The 15,472-nt window shown below is 48.3% G+C and overlaps 1 protein-coding gene across 1 annotated transcript; it reads left to right on the plus strand.

The window, feature by feature from the left end:
• The first annotated feature begins 11,759 nt into the window (after window positions 1-11,759).
• On the plus strand, window positions 11,760-14,423 carry LOC100193445 (uncharacterized). Its single transcript, NM_001138564.2, has 5 exons — window positions 11,760-12,140; window positions 13,384-13,519; window positions 13,626-13,707; window positions 13,838-13,954; window positions 14,087-14,423. Exons 2-5 carry the CDS (start codon window positions 13,401-13,403, stop codon window positions 14,135-14,137), a joined length of 369 nt encoding a protein of 122 aa, NP_001132036.1. The 5' UTR covers window positions 11,760-12,140; window positions 13,384-13,400; the 3' UTR covers window positions 14,138-14,423.
• The last annotated feature ends 1,049 nt before the right edge of the window (window positions 14,424-15,472 follow it).

The raw sequence follows: 15,472 nt of genomic DNA on the forward strand, positions 1-15,472 counted from the left end.
GTGACATCTGCCAACGAACGAAGGTCGAGCACCAAAAACCTGCAGGACTATTGCAACCCCTCCCGATACCTGAATGGAAGTGGGAAGAAATAGGCATGGACTTCGTAACCGGACTGCCCCGGACGCAAAAAGGGAATGATTCCATCTGGGTAATAATAGATCGCCTCACCAAGGTAGCTCATTTCATCCCAGTGAAAACTAACTTTGGAGGAGCCACCCTTGCCCGGATTTATCTCAAGGAGATAGTCAGACTCCATGGCATCCCAAGAAAGATAGTGTCAGACAGGGGAACCTAGTTCACATCCAAATTCTGGACAAGCCTTCAGAAAGCTATGGGCACCAAGCTAGATTTCAGTACCGCTTATCACCCTCAGACAGATGGGCAGACAGAAAGAGTCAACGAAGTCCTCGAGGATCTATTAAGAGCATGTGTGCTAGCATTTGATAGAAGTTGGGAATCCAGTCTACCCTACGCAGAGTTCTCATACAACAATAGCTATCAGGCCAGCATCAAGATGTCGCCATTCGAAGCACTATATGGACGGAAATGCCAGACCCCTCTCATGTGGTCCAACGTAGGGGGAAAAGCACTAGAAGGACCTGCCTTTGTCAAAGAGGCGGAAGAGAAAGTTGCACTGATCCGCAGAAGGTTACTTGAAGCTCAGAGTCGGCAGAAGAGTTATGCAGACAACAGGCGGAGGGAACTCCGATTTGAGGAAGGAGACTTCGTCTACCTCAAGGTTTCTCCAATGCGTGGTGTCAGGAGGTTCCAAGTAAAAGGAAAGCTAGTACTGCGATTCATAGGTCCCTATCCCATCATTGGCAGGGTAGGACCCGCAGCATACCGTCTGGAATTACCGGAATCCATGTCCGACATCCACAATGTGTTTCACGTATCCCAGCTCCGCAAATGCCCGCAAGCACCAGAAAGTCACATCGAAGAAGAGACAGTGCAGATTCAAAAAGACCTTCAGTACCGTGAGAAGCCAGTAAAGATTCTTGATTCAGCAGTCAGAAAGACCCGCACCTCAGAGGTGAAGCTCTGTAAAGTTCAGTGGAGCAGAGAAGGAGAAGAGGAAGCTACCTGGGAGAGTGAGGACTCCTTGAGGAGGGAATACCCTTATCTTTTCTCAAATCCAGTCTAAATCTCGAGGGCGAGATTCCTTTAAGTGGGGTAGGTTTGTAACATCCCAAAATCCCAACCAAGGTTTAAAACCCTAACCTCCTAACCCCCCCTTATTTTATTTTTCTCCCTTAAACTCTACCCTTAGAACCCCTTCTCATGTGCATACACTTGAAATAATTAGAGCACCTCACATAGACTATATTTATCACTCAAGATCATCTAGAGAATATTTTTGGTTCCAAAGGAAAAAAGAAACAAAAAGAAAAAAATAGAAAAAGGAAAAGAAAGGAATTAGAATTAGAAAAAGAAAAGAAAAAGAGAAATCCCCCCTCCTCGGCTGGGCCGATTCCGGCCCAACCAGCCCCCGCACGCCCGCGCTCCCCTCCTCTCTCCCCGGCCCAGGCGGCCCAGCTCCGCGCGCCGCGCGCCTTGCTGACATCCGAGCCCCGCCCGTCAGCGTCTCGTCCCCCTCCCTCTCGCGCCGCTCCCTCTCACTGACAGCCTGGCCCCACCCATCAGCGACCCACCTCCCTCCCTCTCGCACCGCTCCCTCTCTCTGGCAACATGGCCCGCCTGTCAGCTTCGTCTTTCTCGCCCATCCCTCACCGGCGCATCCGCCGCCGAGCCCCCCCTCGCCCCGTCGCCTCGCCATTAAGGCTCGCCCAACCTCCGCGACAACCCCGCCACTGTACTCGAGCCGTCCCCTCACCCCCCCGCCTGCCCGAGCCATCTCAATCGGCGTTAGCGCCATTCCCGCCATCATGGCGAGCTCGCCGGTGCTCGCTGTCTCCTCCATCCCCCTCCCTCCCCCGAGCGCCTATAAAAGCACCCGCCCGGACCCCGTCCTCACCACACCAGCTCCGGCCATCTCCACTGCTTTCCCCCGAGCCATTCGAGCTAGCGCCGCTGTGCTCCCTTCGTCGCTCCGGTGAGCTCCCTTCCCCCTCTCTAGCAATCCTCTGTCCAATTAAACTATGCTCGAAGCTCCGCCACACTCTCACGGTCACAGGGCGCCACTTTTCCCCCTCTATTGTGGCCGACAACCGCACCGGCGGCATCTCCGCCGCGGGCACCCGCCACCGTGCCGCGGACTGGCCGCCATAGGCCCCCACAGGCCAAATTAACCCCACTCCCGTGATCCCCTGCACCCACCCGTGCCTCGCCACCACCTCCCCACCGTAGAACCGGACCAACGGCGGAGAACCGCCGTGGGATTTCGCCGCCGGTCGGGCTTCGGTCGAACCCCCCCTCCTTCCATTGCCATCAACGCCGTTAACCACCCCCCTCTCTCTGGCGTGTGGGCCCCGCGCCACGGCGCCGTCCCCCGCTGTCGCTCCCTCGCGGCTGGGCCAACTAGGCCGCAAGCACGCCCGCGCGCGCGCTCGCGCCTGGTGGGCCGAAATCCCCCCCCCCCCGGCCCAGCTAGCTGGAAATCCCTTTTTCTTTTTCTTTTCCCATTTCTTTTCCCCATTTTCATATATATACTTATATGCTGATATTTTATGCACCAAAAATAGTCTAAAATAAATTATAGGGCACCAAAATAATGAGATGTAAGAAATGACACACCCCCCTAAAGTACAACCACTCGAGGCTGTGTGGGCAGCCACTCGATCTGAACTCGTACGATCCAACCCCAGGGTTATGAAGGCTGGGGAGCACCGGGAGGATAAGGAGGGGGAAAGTTTTGTCCGGTTTGGACATGGCGGTGGCCTGACTCCTTCCGGTATAACCGCTAAGGTTAGGACGTGCAAGGAAGGAAAGAGTTTCGGATTCGGATCTCATTGGCCATGAGATCGCAGAGCCGGACTAGTGGGTAAAGTGTACCCCTCTGCGCAGAGTCTAAACCTATTCGAATAGTCCGTGTCCACTGGTATGGACGAGTCTGGTATGGTATGACAATTAGTGTTTCTACTACAACTGGGAACAGGGAAATGTATGTGTATGTTCTGGAAAGAAAATAGTGCCACGGGAGCGGGAAGCTCAGTGGTGGTCAAGCAAGTGTTATTTCTATTGTCTTGGCAAAACCTTAAACAATGAGTACTGCCTTTCTCTGAAAAAGTATGAGTGACTTCAACTCCACCATATAAAGCATGTATAATATAGGTCACTTTCTCTTTACGGGAGTCGGGTGGGCTTGCGGAATACCTAGTGTATTCACCCAGATTTATTTATGTTTTTCAGCAGCTGAAGACTTCTTTTCTGCTATGCTTGATTGATGGGGCTGTGTCTTCACCCAGTTCTGCCTGTGGCCTGGGCTATTTTACCTTCCACTGCGCTTTATGATTTTCGGCTCACTTTTGAGCTTGTATCCCCCGGTATTGTAATAACATTATTCAGACTCTGTAACTATTTGAAGTAATGAATGTGGTTACTAGCCTCCTGGGACTAGTAATTGTATTTGTATCACATTTGAGTCCCATAGGATCGAGATGCTTCACAGGCGCTGTGTCCCGCGTGCGCCCGGTGTGGACCGAGGCTTCCCGCATGAATCGGGAAGTTGCGACGCGATGCTCCAGGGGGTACCCCTGCCTTCGGGAGGCAGAGCTTTTGGCCCGTCGGACCGCGACGTCCTCTTGGAGATTCTTGAGCTCTCCCTGGATACGTCGCCCCTTGGTGGTGGATGGTTCCGGCATCGCTCGGAGTAGTATTGCCGCTGCAGCCAGGTTCTGGCCGACCCCACTGGAAGTCGGGGACAGCCTTGCCCTGGCATCGTCGGTGATGCGGTGCTGGACGTCCTGGGCCAGATGACGCGCTTCTCCGACCGGAGCTCGTCCTGCCCACTTCTGCCCGATGTTCTGCCGGAGCTGCACAAGTTGTCCTACTTCCCCGTCGAGCCTGGCCTGCATCTCGCGGATTTGCTCGAGCTGTGTGTCCTGACCCCCCGCAGGGACTGGGACCACAGCTAGCTCCCGAAGGATGTCAACGCGAGGCGCAGGCCTAGGGGGATCGCCGTCCTCCGGCATACCAAGATGGTTGCCTTCGTCGAGACCCCCTAGATCGACGTGGAAACATTCGCGACTTGGGCCACAGTCCTCGTCGTCAAGGTTGTGGCCATCATCGAAGCAATCGGAGAGGCAGTAGTCACATGCGGTCATGAAGTCTCGCATGGCACTAGGGTTACCGAGCCCGGAGAAATCCCAACCAGAGTCGGGCTCGTCATCTTCCTCGGAACCCGAGGGCCCGTAGGTCGAGACGGCCGTCAGTCGGTCCCAGGTTGACCACATATGGTACCCTGGAAGGTTTGGGTATGCCTTTACGAAAGCGTCCACCGAAGCGGGGTCGCTTGGTGGGTCGAAGCTGAATCTAAAAGGCACAGGATGGAAAACGGACGGTACCTCTTGATCGACGGATGGTGACAAAGTCGCGTCGGGGACGGACTGCACCGTTATCTCAGGTACGAGGCTAACACCCAGCAAGTCCTTCGCGAGCATGCTGGCATCGTCTGTCTGCTTGGGGTTGGCGTGTTGCGGGGAAATGACGCTCGTCTTCGTCTCAGACGCGAGGTCGACGCCCGACGTGTCCCCCGCTGGGGCGCCGGCGTCGTCGACCCACTCGACACCCGACGAGGTGCCGCCTCCTGCTTGGCCATGGTTGCCCCGCCTCCTCCTCCGTCGGCGGGGAAGGTGACGGGACAGACCCGGATGCTGCTCTTCCGCCACGCGGGGAAGATGTCGTCAATTCCGCCGCCGGCGGGCGGGCTGAAGGCCGCCATTGTCGTTGTCACGCGGCGGAGGAAGGAGTACCATGTCGTAGCTGCCGTCGAGGGACATGAACTCAAGACTCCCGAAATGGAGCATCGTCCCGGGCTGGAGAGGTTGCTGGAGACTACCCATCTGGAGCTTGACGGGAAGTTGTTCGTCAACACGCAGCAGGCCCCTACCTGGCGCACCAACTGTCGGCGTTTCGACCCCGGGGGGTCCCTGGACCGACGAGTAAATTGTCGCTGCGTGTCCCACCCCAGATGGGTCGGCGCGAGACGGAACACAAGGGGGAGCAATAAGGGGAACCGTGGCTCGTGTTGTCCTGCGCCCAGGGCGGATGCGCTTGCAGTAGGGGGTTACAAGCGTTCGCGAGGGAGAGAGTGAGGGCCTGTCCGTCAGCCCGTTCTCCCGCGCGACCACCTTTTTCGTACGAGGGCACTGGACCTTCCTTTTATAGATGTAAGGAGAGGGCCCAGGTGTACAATGGGGGGTGTAGCAATGTGCTAACGTGTCTAGCAGAGAGGAGCCACAACCTTATGTACATGCTGACGTGGCTGTTGGAGAGGTGTTGGTGCCCTGTTCATGTGATGTTGTGGCTGTCGGAGGAGCGCTTAAACCCTGTAGAGGCACAACTGTCGGGGCTGTCGGGTCCTTGCTGACGTCTCCTTGCTTCCGTAGGGGGCTGAGAACCGCCGTCGTCATGGAGCACGCAGGGTGCCATCATTACTTGTTTTACCGGGGCGAGCCAGATGGGACGCCGGTCTTGTTCCCTGTAGCCTGAGCTAGCTAGGGGTAGGGTAATGATGTACCCCCCTGCGACGTGGTCGGTCCGAGCCCAAGGTCGGGCAAGGTGGTGACTCCTCCGAGGTCGAGGCTGAGTCCGAGCCTTGGGGTCGGGCGAGGCGGAGACCGTCTTCTGAGGTTGACGTGGAGTCCGAGCCTTGGGGTCGGGCGAGGCGGAGACCGTCTTCTGAGGTCAATGTGGAGTCTGAGCCCTGGGGTCGGGCGAGGCGGAGACCGTCTTCCGAGGTCGACGTGGTCGGTCTGAGCCCTGGGGTCGGGCGAGGCGGAGACCGTCTTCCGAGGTCGAGGTGGAGTCTGAGCCCTGGGGTCGGGCGAGGCGAAGCTTCCTATGGCGCCTGAGGCTAGACATGGCTGCTGTCAGCCTCACCCTGGCGGGTGGCACGGTAGTCGGAGTAGGGCAGGCGATGCTGTTTTCCTGTCGGGTCAGTCAGTGGAGGGGCGAAATGACTGCGGTCACTTCGGCCCTGTCGACTGAGGAACGCGCGTCAGGATAAGGTGTCAGGCGATCCTTGCATTGAATGCTCCTGCGATACGATCGGTTGGCGTGGCGATCTAGCCAAGGTTGCTTCTCCGCGAAGCCTGCCCGAGCTGGGCCTCGGGCGAGTCGAAGGTGCGCCCGTTGCTTGAGGAGACCCTCGGGCGAGACGTGAATCCACCTGGGTCTGCTGTTCTTGCCCGAGGCTGGGCTCGGGCGAGGCGAGATCGTGTCCCTTGAGTGGGCGGAGCCTTGACCTGAATTGCGCCCATCAGGCCTTTGCAGCTTTGTGCTGATGGTGGTTACCAGCCGAGTTTAGGAGCCTTGGGGGTACCCCTAATTATCATCCCCGACAACTCTCATCAACATTTTCTTATTCAGCAACAATCTGTTCAGCTTTGGCATCAGGAACACCTTCGTCAACAACTCCCTTTGTCACAACTAGACCTGATCGTTCAATTACTTCTGAAATTGGAGTTGTTTCAGTGGCCTCGGTCTCTTCCCCCTCACGAGACACCCTTGCAATTGATCGCACCCTGGCCATTTCGATGGACTTTTACAGTTTGATGAAGCTAACCCGTTTGATGAAGTTAACCTTAAACGATGAAGTTTTCGCTTGAAAGCGCGGTGCATAAAGCTTTGGCTATGGTTAAAATTTTTAACAGCACAACAGTGCAATGGCAATGAATGATGTGGTAACTCTTCACCAACCCGTCTGTTTATATAGTGCTACAGGTGGGAAGGCGAACCGCCAGATCTCCTGCACTCGTTGAATGGTGGACCACTCGACGCTTGGAATATTATAAATCGTTTCTCGGCAACGAGCTCAGGGAAGGTGTTTTTCGGACCTTCGGCATTCCGAAGCCTTCGAGTTTTTCGCGGATCGAACTCGTTACGAAAAACGATCTAGCACCGCGAAGGGCTACTGTTGGGGGCCTTCTTCTACACCGAAGGTCCTCTAAGCAAAAACACCTTCGGCAAGATGACATACAAACAGGCGTGACATGAAGATGTTTGCCGAAGCTACAATCGAAAAAGCTTCGGCATGATGATACACTTGCGACGAAGGGTGGCACCGACTTAAAGATGAAAAGACCGCATAGTCCTTGATAGTTTGTATCATGAATGTGATTAGTTGTCAAGGGCACAAATGTAATTTTGTCCGGGCTGCGTCCCGTGCCTATAAATAGATGAACAGTACCCCCGTACTGTTCATGTTGACTTGTAATCACTCGCACGTCACCCTTGGATTCTTACCTTCTGTCAAGCCGAAGGTACAAATGTAATTCAATATCATTAATTGTGTTCATGATCATATAATAAGAATATAGATAATCTAATAATCTAATATGATTATTCATGTTCTTTCTATGTCTCGTATGTTCCTGCTTTTTATTATTACATATTGAGATGATGAAGGTATATCCTTCATGACCTTCATCTAGAGATTATTATATCCTAAGGGAGATAATGCTTTGAAGGACGAAGGTCTTTAACCATTAACATTTGTGTTGCCTTGTTTTTAACTCATATCATTTGAGAACAAGTGACCAACAACTATGTTGCCAAGGTCAGGGACAACAATGATTATGTATCTAAATATGTGGTGAAGGCATATCTAAGAGAATGTTCATGCCTAGAGTGGCAACATATCGGCAAGCCTTGCCACCATGCGTATGTCTAATAACTGCACAACAATTCAGAAATGCAATGATGGAGGAATTTGTTGATGGTTACTACTCTGTCGAGATGTTTAGGAAAGCGTACTCACGATTGGTGGAGCCAATTGATAACAAGTTGTTTTGGCCAAAGGTGGACTTTGCAAAAGAGGTTGGTGCACCCCTTAGTAAAAGAGGTGTAGGACGTCAAAGGAAAAATAGGATGAAGAGTTTGTCAGTTTCTGGGTGTGTCAGTTTTAGTTCACCAATAACAGAAACAGAAAAAACTGACACACCAATTTTAGTTCACCAAATAAGGTTATTCTTTGAATTCTGAAGTTGTTACAAGTGTGTCAGTTTCTTCAGTTCACCAATTTCAGGTGGAAGCACATCTTGCTTACATGAAGAGCAACTATACTCAAATTCGATGGACTCAAAGGGCAAGAAAAGTTGTTAACCGTCCAATCTGTTAAGTTACATACTGGTCAAATTCATAAAGTTGTTCTATTGCAGAGCTTCACTAGATCATTCAATAATAAGACTGAAAATAATAAGTTGGGTTTACTTGGCTGCTAATAGAAACAGAAAATAAGTTGGGTTTACTTGGCTGTTAACAGAAAATAAGATGTTAACCACTCAATTGTTTCTAACGTCGTGGTTTACTTGGTTGTTAACAAAAAAATAAGCTGCTAATAGAAACTAAAATGTTTCTAATGTTTTGCTAACCTTCTGTTAACAATTCAGATTCTAATGTCGTGGACAGAATAGAAACTATCTTGGTTGTTTACAAACCATATGCCATTGAAGATAAACTACACAGTTCCACAAGACATATTACATAAGGCTCCACAAGACATATTACATAAGCTTCCACAAGATATATTACATAAGGTTCCACAAGACATATTACACAAGCTTCCACAAGACATATTACATAAGGTTCCACAAGACATATTACACAAGGTTCCACATGATAAGTGCAAACAAGTTAACTCAACCGATGGTTGTCTTAAAATAGGCACAATCTAAACTCTCTCACAAACATATATCTCATATACGCTCGTTCATATGTGATAGACGGCGATCATTGATCTCATCCAAGTCTAGAGAGCTATCTTCATCATAAACCTAGTCCTCATTATAGTCACCATCAACATCACCATCGCATTGGAAATCATCGTACAAGCCAAGGGCTTCATAATCTTCAAGTAGAGGTTGTGGACCAATAAGAACTTCCTCCAGAACTGTGCTCACAGTGTCTAGACCTTCTGCAATTTCATTAACAGCCCTCATGGCATTTACAAGACTATTCTTGTGAACATGCTCAACATATTCAGGCACATGGTTGCGTCTGCTCAACCTCCTCAAATTATCTGCAGAGACTTGCATCTTTCTAATGGCGTCTAGAAGACCATTCCAAACTCGATTTAATCTTTGTGCCTACAAAAAAACAAAGAATGAGATTCACTAGGGTCTCTGTTCCCTGCAAAAAACAAGATCTTACTTTTGCAAAACAAGGTTAAGCAACATACCAGATCATGTGTGCTGGAGAGTAGATGGCGCAGACGTATTCTGCTAGTGCCATAAATAACGTTACTCGTGTCCAGAGCAGGGACACTGCTTTGAATGGATTCCCGAGCCGGTACCAGCGGCGGCTCTTTAGCCAGGGCATCCATTTTCGATGACATCCCCTGTAGAATGGACAATGGAGCAATGGAGGGATTCCTCCATTATAAGATACTAGGTGAGTACCCGTGCGTTGCAACGGGAACATATAATAACATAATAACTTATATACAAAATATGTCTTATATTGTTATAAAAATATTTCATAATCCATTGTAATCCTAGCCATACATAAATTTTGTTATTTTAATTTAGCTGTTTCACTACTCCATTGCAACCATCAGTATCATGCAGACTTCGATATATGTCACGATTTGCATGGTCTCATCATTGAAGAGCACGTGTCACACCTACCGATAGAAGTTCATTCGTACATTGTCAGTCATCAGGTACACACCACCATACACGCTTGCTTAAACAAAAAAAAGCAAGTGTATGTGTTTGCGAAGAGAATTAAAGGCAGGCCGGCACAAAAGCTACCCCGACGATGGCGAGTGGTCATTATTGTCGGTCCTCCTCTGCGTCACCTCTAGTGCCAAGATGACGCCATAGTCCTTGATATAGTAGTCGTCGAACGCGCACGACATGGCTACCGATGACTCTTGGCTGGGCTGCCAAACGAAGTGCACCCCGGGCTCATCAGCGAGGTAGTACACCTAGCCGTTGCACCACCGAATGTGCTACTCCTATACATAAATCTTGTTCGAGGACACTCACACAACGTCAGCAACGACCGTCGTCCCAGCGTACAAGAATTCATGGCCGGTCAGTAGTGACTTACGTGGGAGGTTGAGCTTCATGTGGATGATGAGCTGGACGGTGTGACGTCGTCGTTGTCGGATGCGGTGCCCAGAACAACCCGAGAGTCGCCGGCGTTGGCGACGACCATGAGGTCCCCCTATTTAAAGATGGACAGAGCGGTGCAACCGCTCTGGACCGTGTCCAAGCGGCGGCTGCGCCGGAGCTTGCCGAACACAGCGACACATGCGGTCACGTAGTACTGCTTCCAGAGGTCGAACTGGTTGTCGCCAAGCTTCTTTTCGTCGACGATGAGCGGCGCCAACGTGAGTGCCTCCTGCCAGTGGTGTTTGTTCGGGGTTTCCAAGTAAGAAACATGGATTCATCTTTGACGTTGGTTTATGAAAATGACTCACAAGTCAGAGCCATGGAAAAATATTACGGAGAATAAATGTCACACATAAAAAAAGAATTTAAGTTGAAAACATTATTCAAACAAAAGAAATTGCATGCAAGGCTCTTTTTTAAATACTACTCCCTCCATCCAAAAATATAATTCAGGAACCTCGTTGATAATTATCTACTACTACACATTGTGCAAAGATAGCAGGTGGGCTTTGGGAGAGATGTAGTATATATTTTTACTGTAACAAATATTGACATAAACACACATGTGGTGTAGTGGTAGCTACGATCACATTTGCTTGAGAGGTCGTAGGTTCGAATCCCATTGGAGCCATATTTGTGTTTTTTTAATTTAATTTTAGCTAGGCGTGTGATGCACGTGGGAATGGGATTTGCGGGGAGGGGGAGAATGAGAAAGACAGTGCGGGGAGGGGGTAATGGGAATGGCAGAACAACACAGAATGGCAGCCGGGAAGACAGTGTGGGAATGGGAATGGCAGAACACGGAATGGCAGCCTACCCCTTACCGCCTTAATAAGTAGTAGAGATATATACCACAACATGTATTTGATGTTTATGGAAATCTTTTTTCTTTCTATGAAACTTATAGACGGTACCAGCGGCGGCTCTAACCCTGCCGTATGACAATGGAGCAATGCAGTAAGCGCCGAGGAGGGCGAGACTCAGAGGGGAAAACCTGACAGCCGTCGAGGAGGAGCAATGGAGGGGCGAGACTGGGAGCAATTGAGCCGCTCGCGAGGAGCAATGGAGCCGATCCGTTTTGTGGAACGGATCTAAGAAAACCAGTCGTAACAACGCTCAGTATACGAAGAAAGCGCGTTTGAGTAAAAAAACCAAGACGGAAGGTGTTGTAATACTACAATCTTAATTGTCACGTTCGGAATACTAATTTTCGGAAGCCCAGTAAAGGCTTGTTCGGTTCTACCCCAATCCATATGGATTGAGGGAGTTTCAATCCCTAGTAAGGTGTCGTTCGTTTCTTTCGGAATGGAGGCATGGAATAATTCGTAGCCGGTTTGTTTCTCTAATTTATATAAGTTTTGATCAGCTGGAATGATTTCTAGTCCATTCCTGGACAAATGAGCAAGACATAGGTCAAAATCTCTTTCAATCCGTATTAATCCCCTTCAATTCATATAGATTGAAAATAACCGAACAAGCTACAACTACAATAGAAGTTGCTTGGTTCAAAAAAAAAACTCGTCTCTCTCGGGGTGCTCACCTGCTCACACGTGGTTAATTTCTCGCTTTGGTTGCAGGCAATGTCGTATCCTTCGGCCTCTTCCTCTCCCCAGTGTAGGCGCTCATCGATCGGTCCGGGTTCATCTGGCTCTGGGTGGTTTTTTGATTTGGTTAGGGTTTTGTTTGTACTGATATATGGAGAGGAACTGAGACCAACTGCGGTCTGCGGCACTGCGCTCGCCGCCAGCCTCCCTAGGGTTTCCTTCCCCGTCGACCATCAGCGCCTCCCCAGATTTGGACCTAAGCCCTCGCGGACGTGCGCGCCGGCCGCCTGGTTGCCGGTCGAATCCGCCCTCCAGCCGCTGCCAACGTCGATCTGCTACTGACGCACCGCAAGGGAGGTGAGTTCCCCTGCCGCGATCTAGGTTTTGGGTTCTCGTGGTTTTTTGTGCCGTCTCTTGTCCCGCCGTCTTTTGTGGGGTGATGGTGACTAACGCCGTGGTGCCCGCGACCAGACGAAATGCCCAAAATACGATAATTTGTTGTCAATTTAGATTGGCTTTTAGCATTTTAGAAGCAAAATCAACAGCAAAATGCCCAACCGAATACCTCAGGCCAACCGAGTTATGAACTTTGTTGCCAATTTGTTCGAGTTCGACCGATACGATAATTTGTGTGTTTAAAAAGTTTAGTCTAGTTAAATCAACAATAGATTCAGATTTGTTTGTTTAACAGATGTAGGCGCTGGCTCTGTAAATGAGATGGCCACCCGTGGAAGATAGAATTCCACCTTAAAATTTTGTCTGTTCTCTTATCGTATAACCAGCAACCAGGACTTTTTATCAAATATTAAACGTACTAAACTATGCATCCCACATCAAATGTAAATCGTGCTGTCTCAGCCATATGTCTCAGATGACGGTGGTTCTCAATCATTATATACATTCAGTATACTCACTGGATTCGGCACAGAGCCATTTTGATTGAACACAGCAATCAGGTCATATAAAGTAAATAAATGATTTGCTATTGCTTGGGACGTTGTCTATATCGTGATCCGCCCAGCCCTAATCACGATGGCATGCTCTTGAACGCATCCCTGCTGCCCGTTAGCCTGCTACGGTGCTATAGTCTCCAGGTGTCTGTAAGTTCGTGGTGGCAGGCTGGCAGCAGCTTGCCAGTTAGGACTTGGGAGCAGAGCAAATCATTTATTTACTTTATATGACCTGACTTTTATATTATATATTGGCGGTACTTTTAGTTCAGAATTTTGGGGTCTTTGAAATCTGAGGGCCCTGTTCCAGTGAAAGTGAACAGATTGCACGCCCTCCCGCACGGCCCTGTGCATGCCTATTTAGTATTCTGTGGCCTTCCCAAGAAACTATGCTCAGATCAGATTGTTACTGGCCAAACTTTCTGGGGTGCAAATATCTTGCCTTTTTTAGTTTGATCTCATGTTACTGGGATTCAATGTAGTAGTTTAAGATACATAATATTTTTCTGATTTGTTGGAATGATTTTTCAGTACTATTAAACTACACTGGTTTCTTATCACCTGGCTATTTTGTAGAGCTAAGTTTGTGTCTAACTGATGTCCCCCCCCCCCCCCCCCCCCCCCCCCCCCCCCCCCCCCCCTAAAACCAGCATTTAGCTGTAGTGAGATGGATATCCTTTATCAGTGTAAGGAGGTTTTGAAGATCCAGAAGTTTCGGCGTATGGTGTCATATGCTGGATTCTACTGCTTCACTTCCCTCATTACTTATGCTTACACAAGCAATACGTATGTCGCCACTGAACCAGAATTAACTCTTTATTACAGCTCCATAACTTCATTACTTGTTCAGTTATCCTCACTTGCCGGTACTCTTCGCTTGAGCTTCTCATAGGACAAGGGCTGGGATGTCAAGGGCTGACCAGTATTATTCCTCCTACCCTGCTGGTACTGAACTACTAACTGACACTGCAAAGGTGTGGAAACTGTATATACCTCCTCTTATATAATTATATGCAGAGGAGCCTTTGTTGTTGTCAATGATATGCAGATTTGAAAGTGCTGTTTTTGTTTATTTTCTGCGCAACTTTATTTGGTGGTCTGCAGCTTTACAAGGCTGCATTGGGCAATTGTTTTGAAGTAGATGAATGGGGCCCAATAGAGTTCTCCATCATGGCAAAACATTTTGACCGGCAAGGGAAACCACCATATGCCTACCATGCTGTAAGGACATACACGCTACCACTCATAATTCATAATTTTTAGAAGGAAACACCCAATTTCATGTCTGTTTTGGATATATTCTTGCTGTCTGATATGCAAGTTCGATGCATGCTCTCTGTGTTTTTGTTTCAGCAATATCTGGCACACCTTCTCTCCCATGGGCAGCTCGATGGAAGCGGTTAAATGCAGGATGTATTGTTGGTAACTGCATCAACGCAACTAGAATTTCACTATATCTTGTATAAAAATGTTGCCTTTGCTAGAACAATGAGTTCAGACTGCACCAGTTTAGAAGTTACAGAACTGGCATCAGAAACAAGTTCTGAATTTTTTTGGTCATTGGCTGGTACGATATCAGTGTTGAATTTGTGCGATCGCCGAACAATTTCTGAAAAAAAACATGACCTTGTCTTGTTGGAACATTTACACTGTCCTTTTATTGTTGAATAAACCACTGAATGTTAATGCATGCATTAATTCGGCCGTTGTGTGAACAAATAGCCTTTCGTACTCCTAATGAGTTCCAAACAGACGAACGTGTTCGCCGTATTGATTTCTCAACTTAACTGGTTCTCTGGTTTGGCTTCTCAAATTCTTGAGCCTTAAGCAGTTACTCCGGTTACGCTATCAATTATAAATCTGACCTACGGTTTAGCCTTACCTTTTCTTATTTCTTCCCTAAAAAATAAACTTCTTATTTCTTCCTAAAAAATAAACTAGGTATGTGTCTATGCGTTGCTATAGATACGAAACAATAAGCATTAATATGATATGTAAAATCCACGTGACAAAATATCATCGTAACACTAATATTATATTAACGATATAAAATCCATGTGACAAAATATTAGTAACGATATAAAACTTCGAGTGCAAAGCGACGAAGGAGAAGAAGTCTAAGACTTGTGCAGCAAGAAAGAAAGAGAAAAGACAACAATGCCATTGCACTATTTGTAAATTATGTGTGTAAATTTTATGTGCATACTTGTGATTTCATATGAAGATGTACCTCTCCCCTATAGATAGGTATAAATAAGTGAATAATGACCTATATAGATTCACCTTTTGAGGGTCTCAAGCTTCATCTCGCTTAACCTTCGAAGTACCTTCGAGCTATCTTATACAAAGAGGCCGAAGGTATGTTTGTAAATTCATGTAATAAAAGGAGGATGAAAAAAATGATGTTGAGGCTTGAAAGATGAGTTCCATACTTCATCGTTCATTATCATTTTGTTTAATATTGTTTCACGTGCATCTTTTTCTAAAAGACCTTCGTTCTCAAGCTAACACTTCGAAGAAGTGATAACTTGAGGACAAAGGTCAGGGCCGTTCCTGACTTTTAAGGGGCCCGGGACAAGATTATAAACAGAGGCCTAACACCATAAAAACTATTTTTTACTATTATATATATTAACTAATTATACTTAATGTACCACAGAAAGACTTGAGCAGTAAAAAATAGAAGATTATTACCTCAAATATATTGTAGAGATCAACTTAAAAATGTCTTTTAACGTT

The sequence above is a fragment of the Zea mays genome, chromosome 3 (genome assembly GCF_902167145.1).
Source record: "Zea mays cultivar B73 chromosome 3, Zm-B73-REFERENCE-NAM-5.0, whole genome shotgun sequence".
NCBI lineage: Eukaryota > Viridiplantae > Streptophyta > Magnoliopsida > Poales > Poaceae > Zea > Zea mays.

Bases quoted from the DNA above. Each gene is read 5' to 3' on its own strand.
- LOC100193445 (NM_001138564.2), top strand. From the start codon at position 13,401: ATGGATATCCTTTATCAGTGTAAGGAGGTTTTGAAGATCCAGAAGTTT. The intron at 13,708-13,837 runs GTGTGGAAACTG...GGTGGTCTGCAG, and splicing joins TACTAACTGACACTGCAAAG to CTTTACAAGGCTGCATTGGG. The intron at 13,955-14,086 runs GTAAGGACATAC...TTTTTGTTTCAG, and splicing joins CACCATATGCCTACCATGCT to CAATATCTGGCACACCTTCT.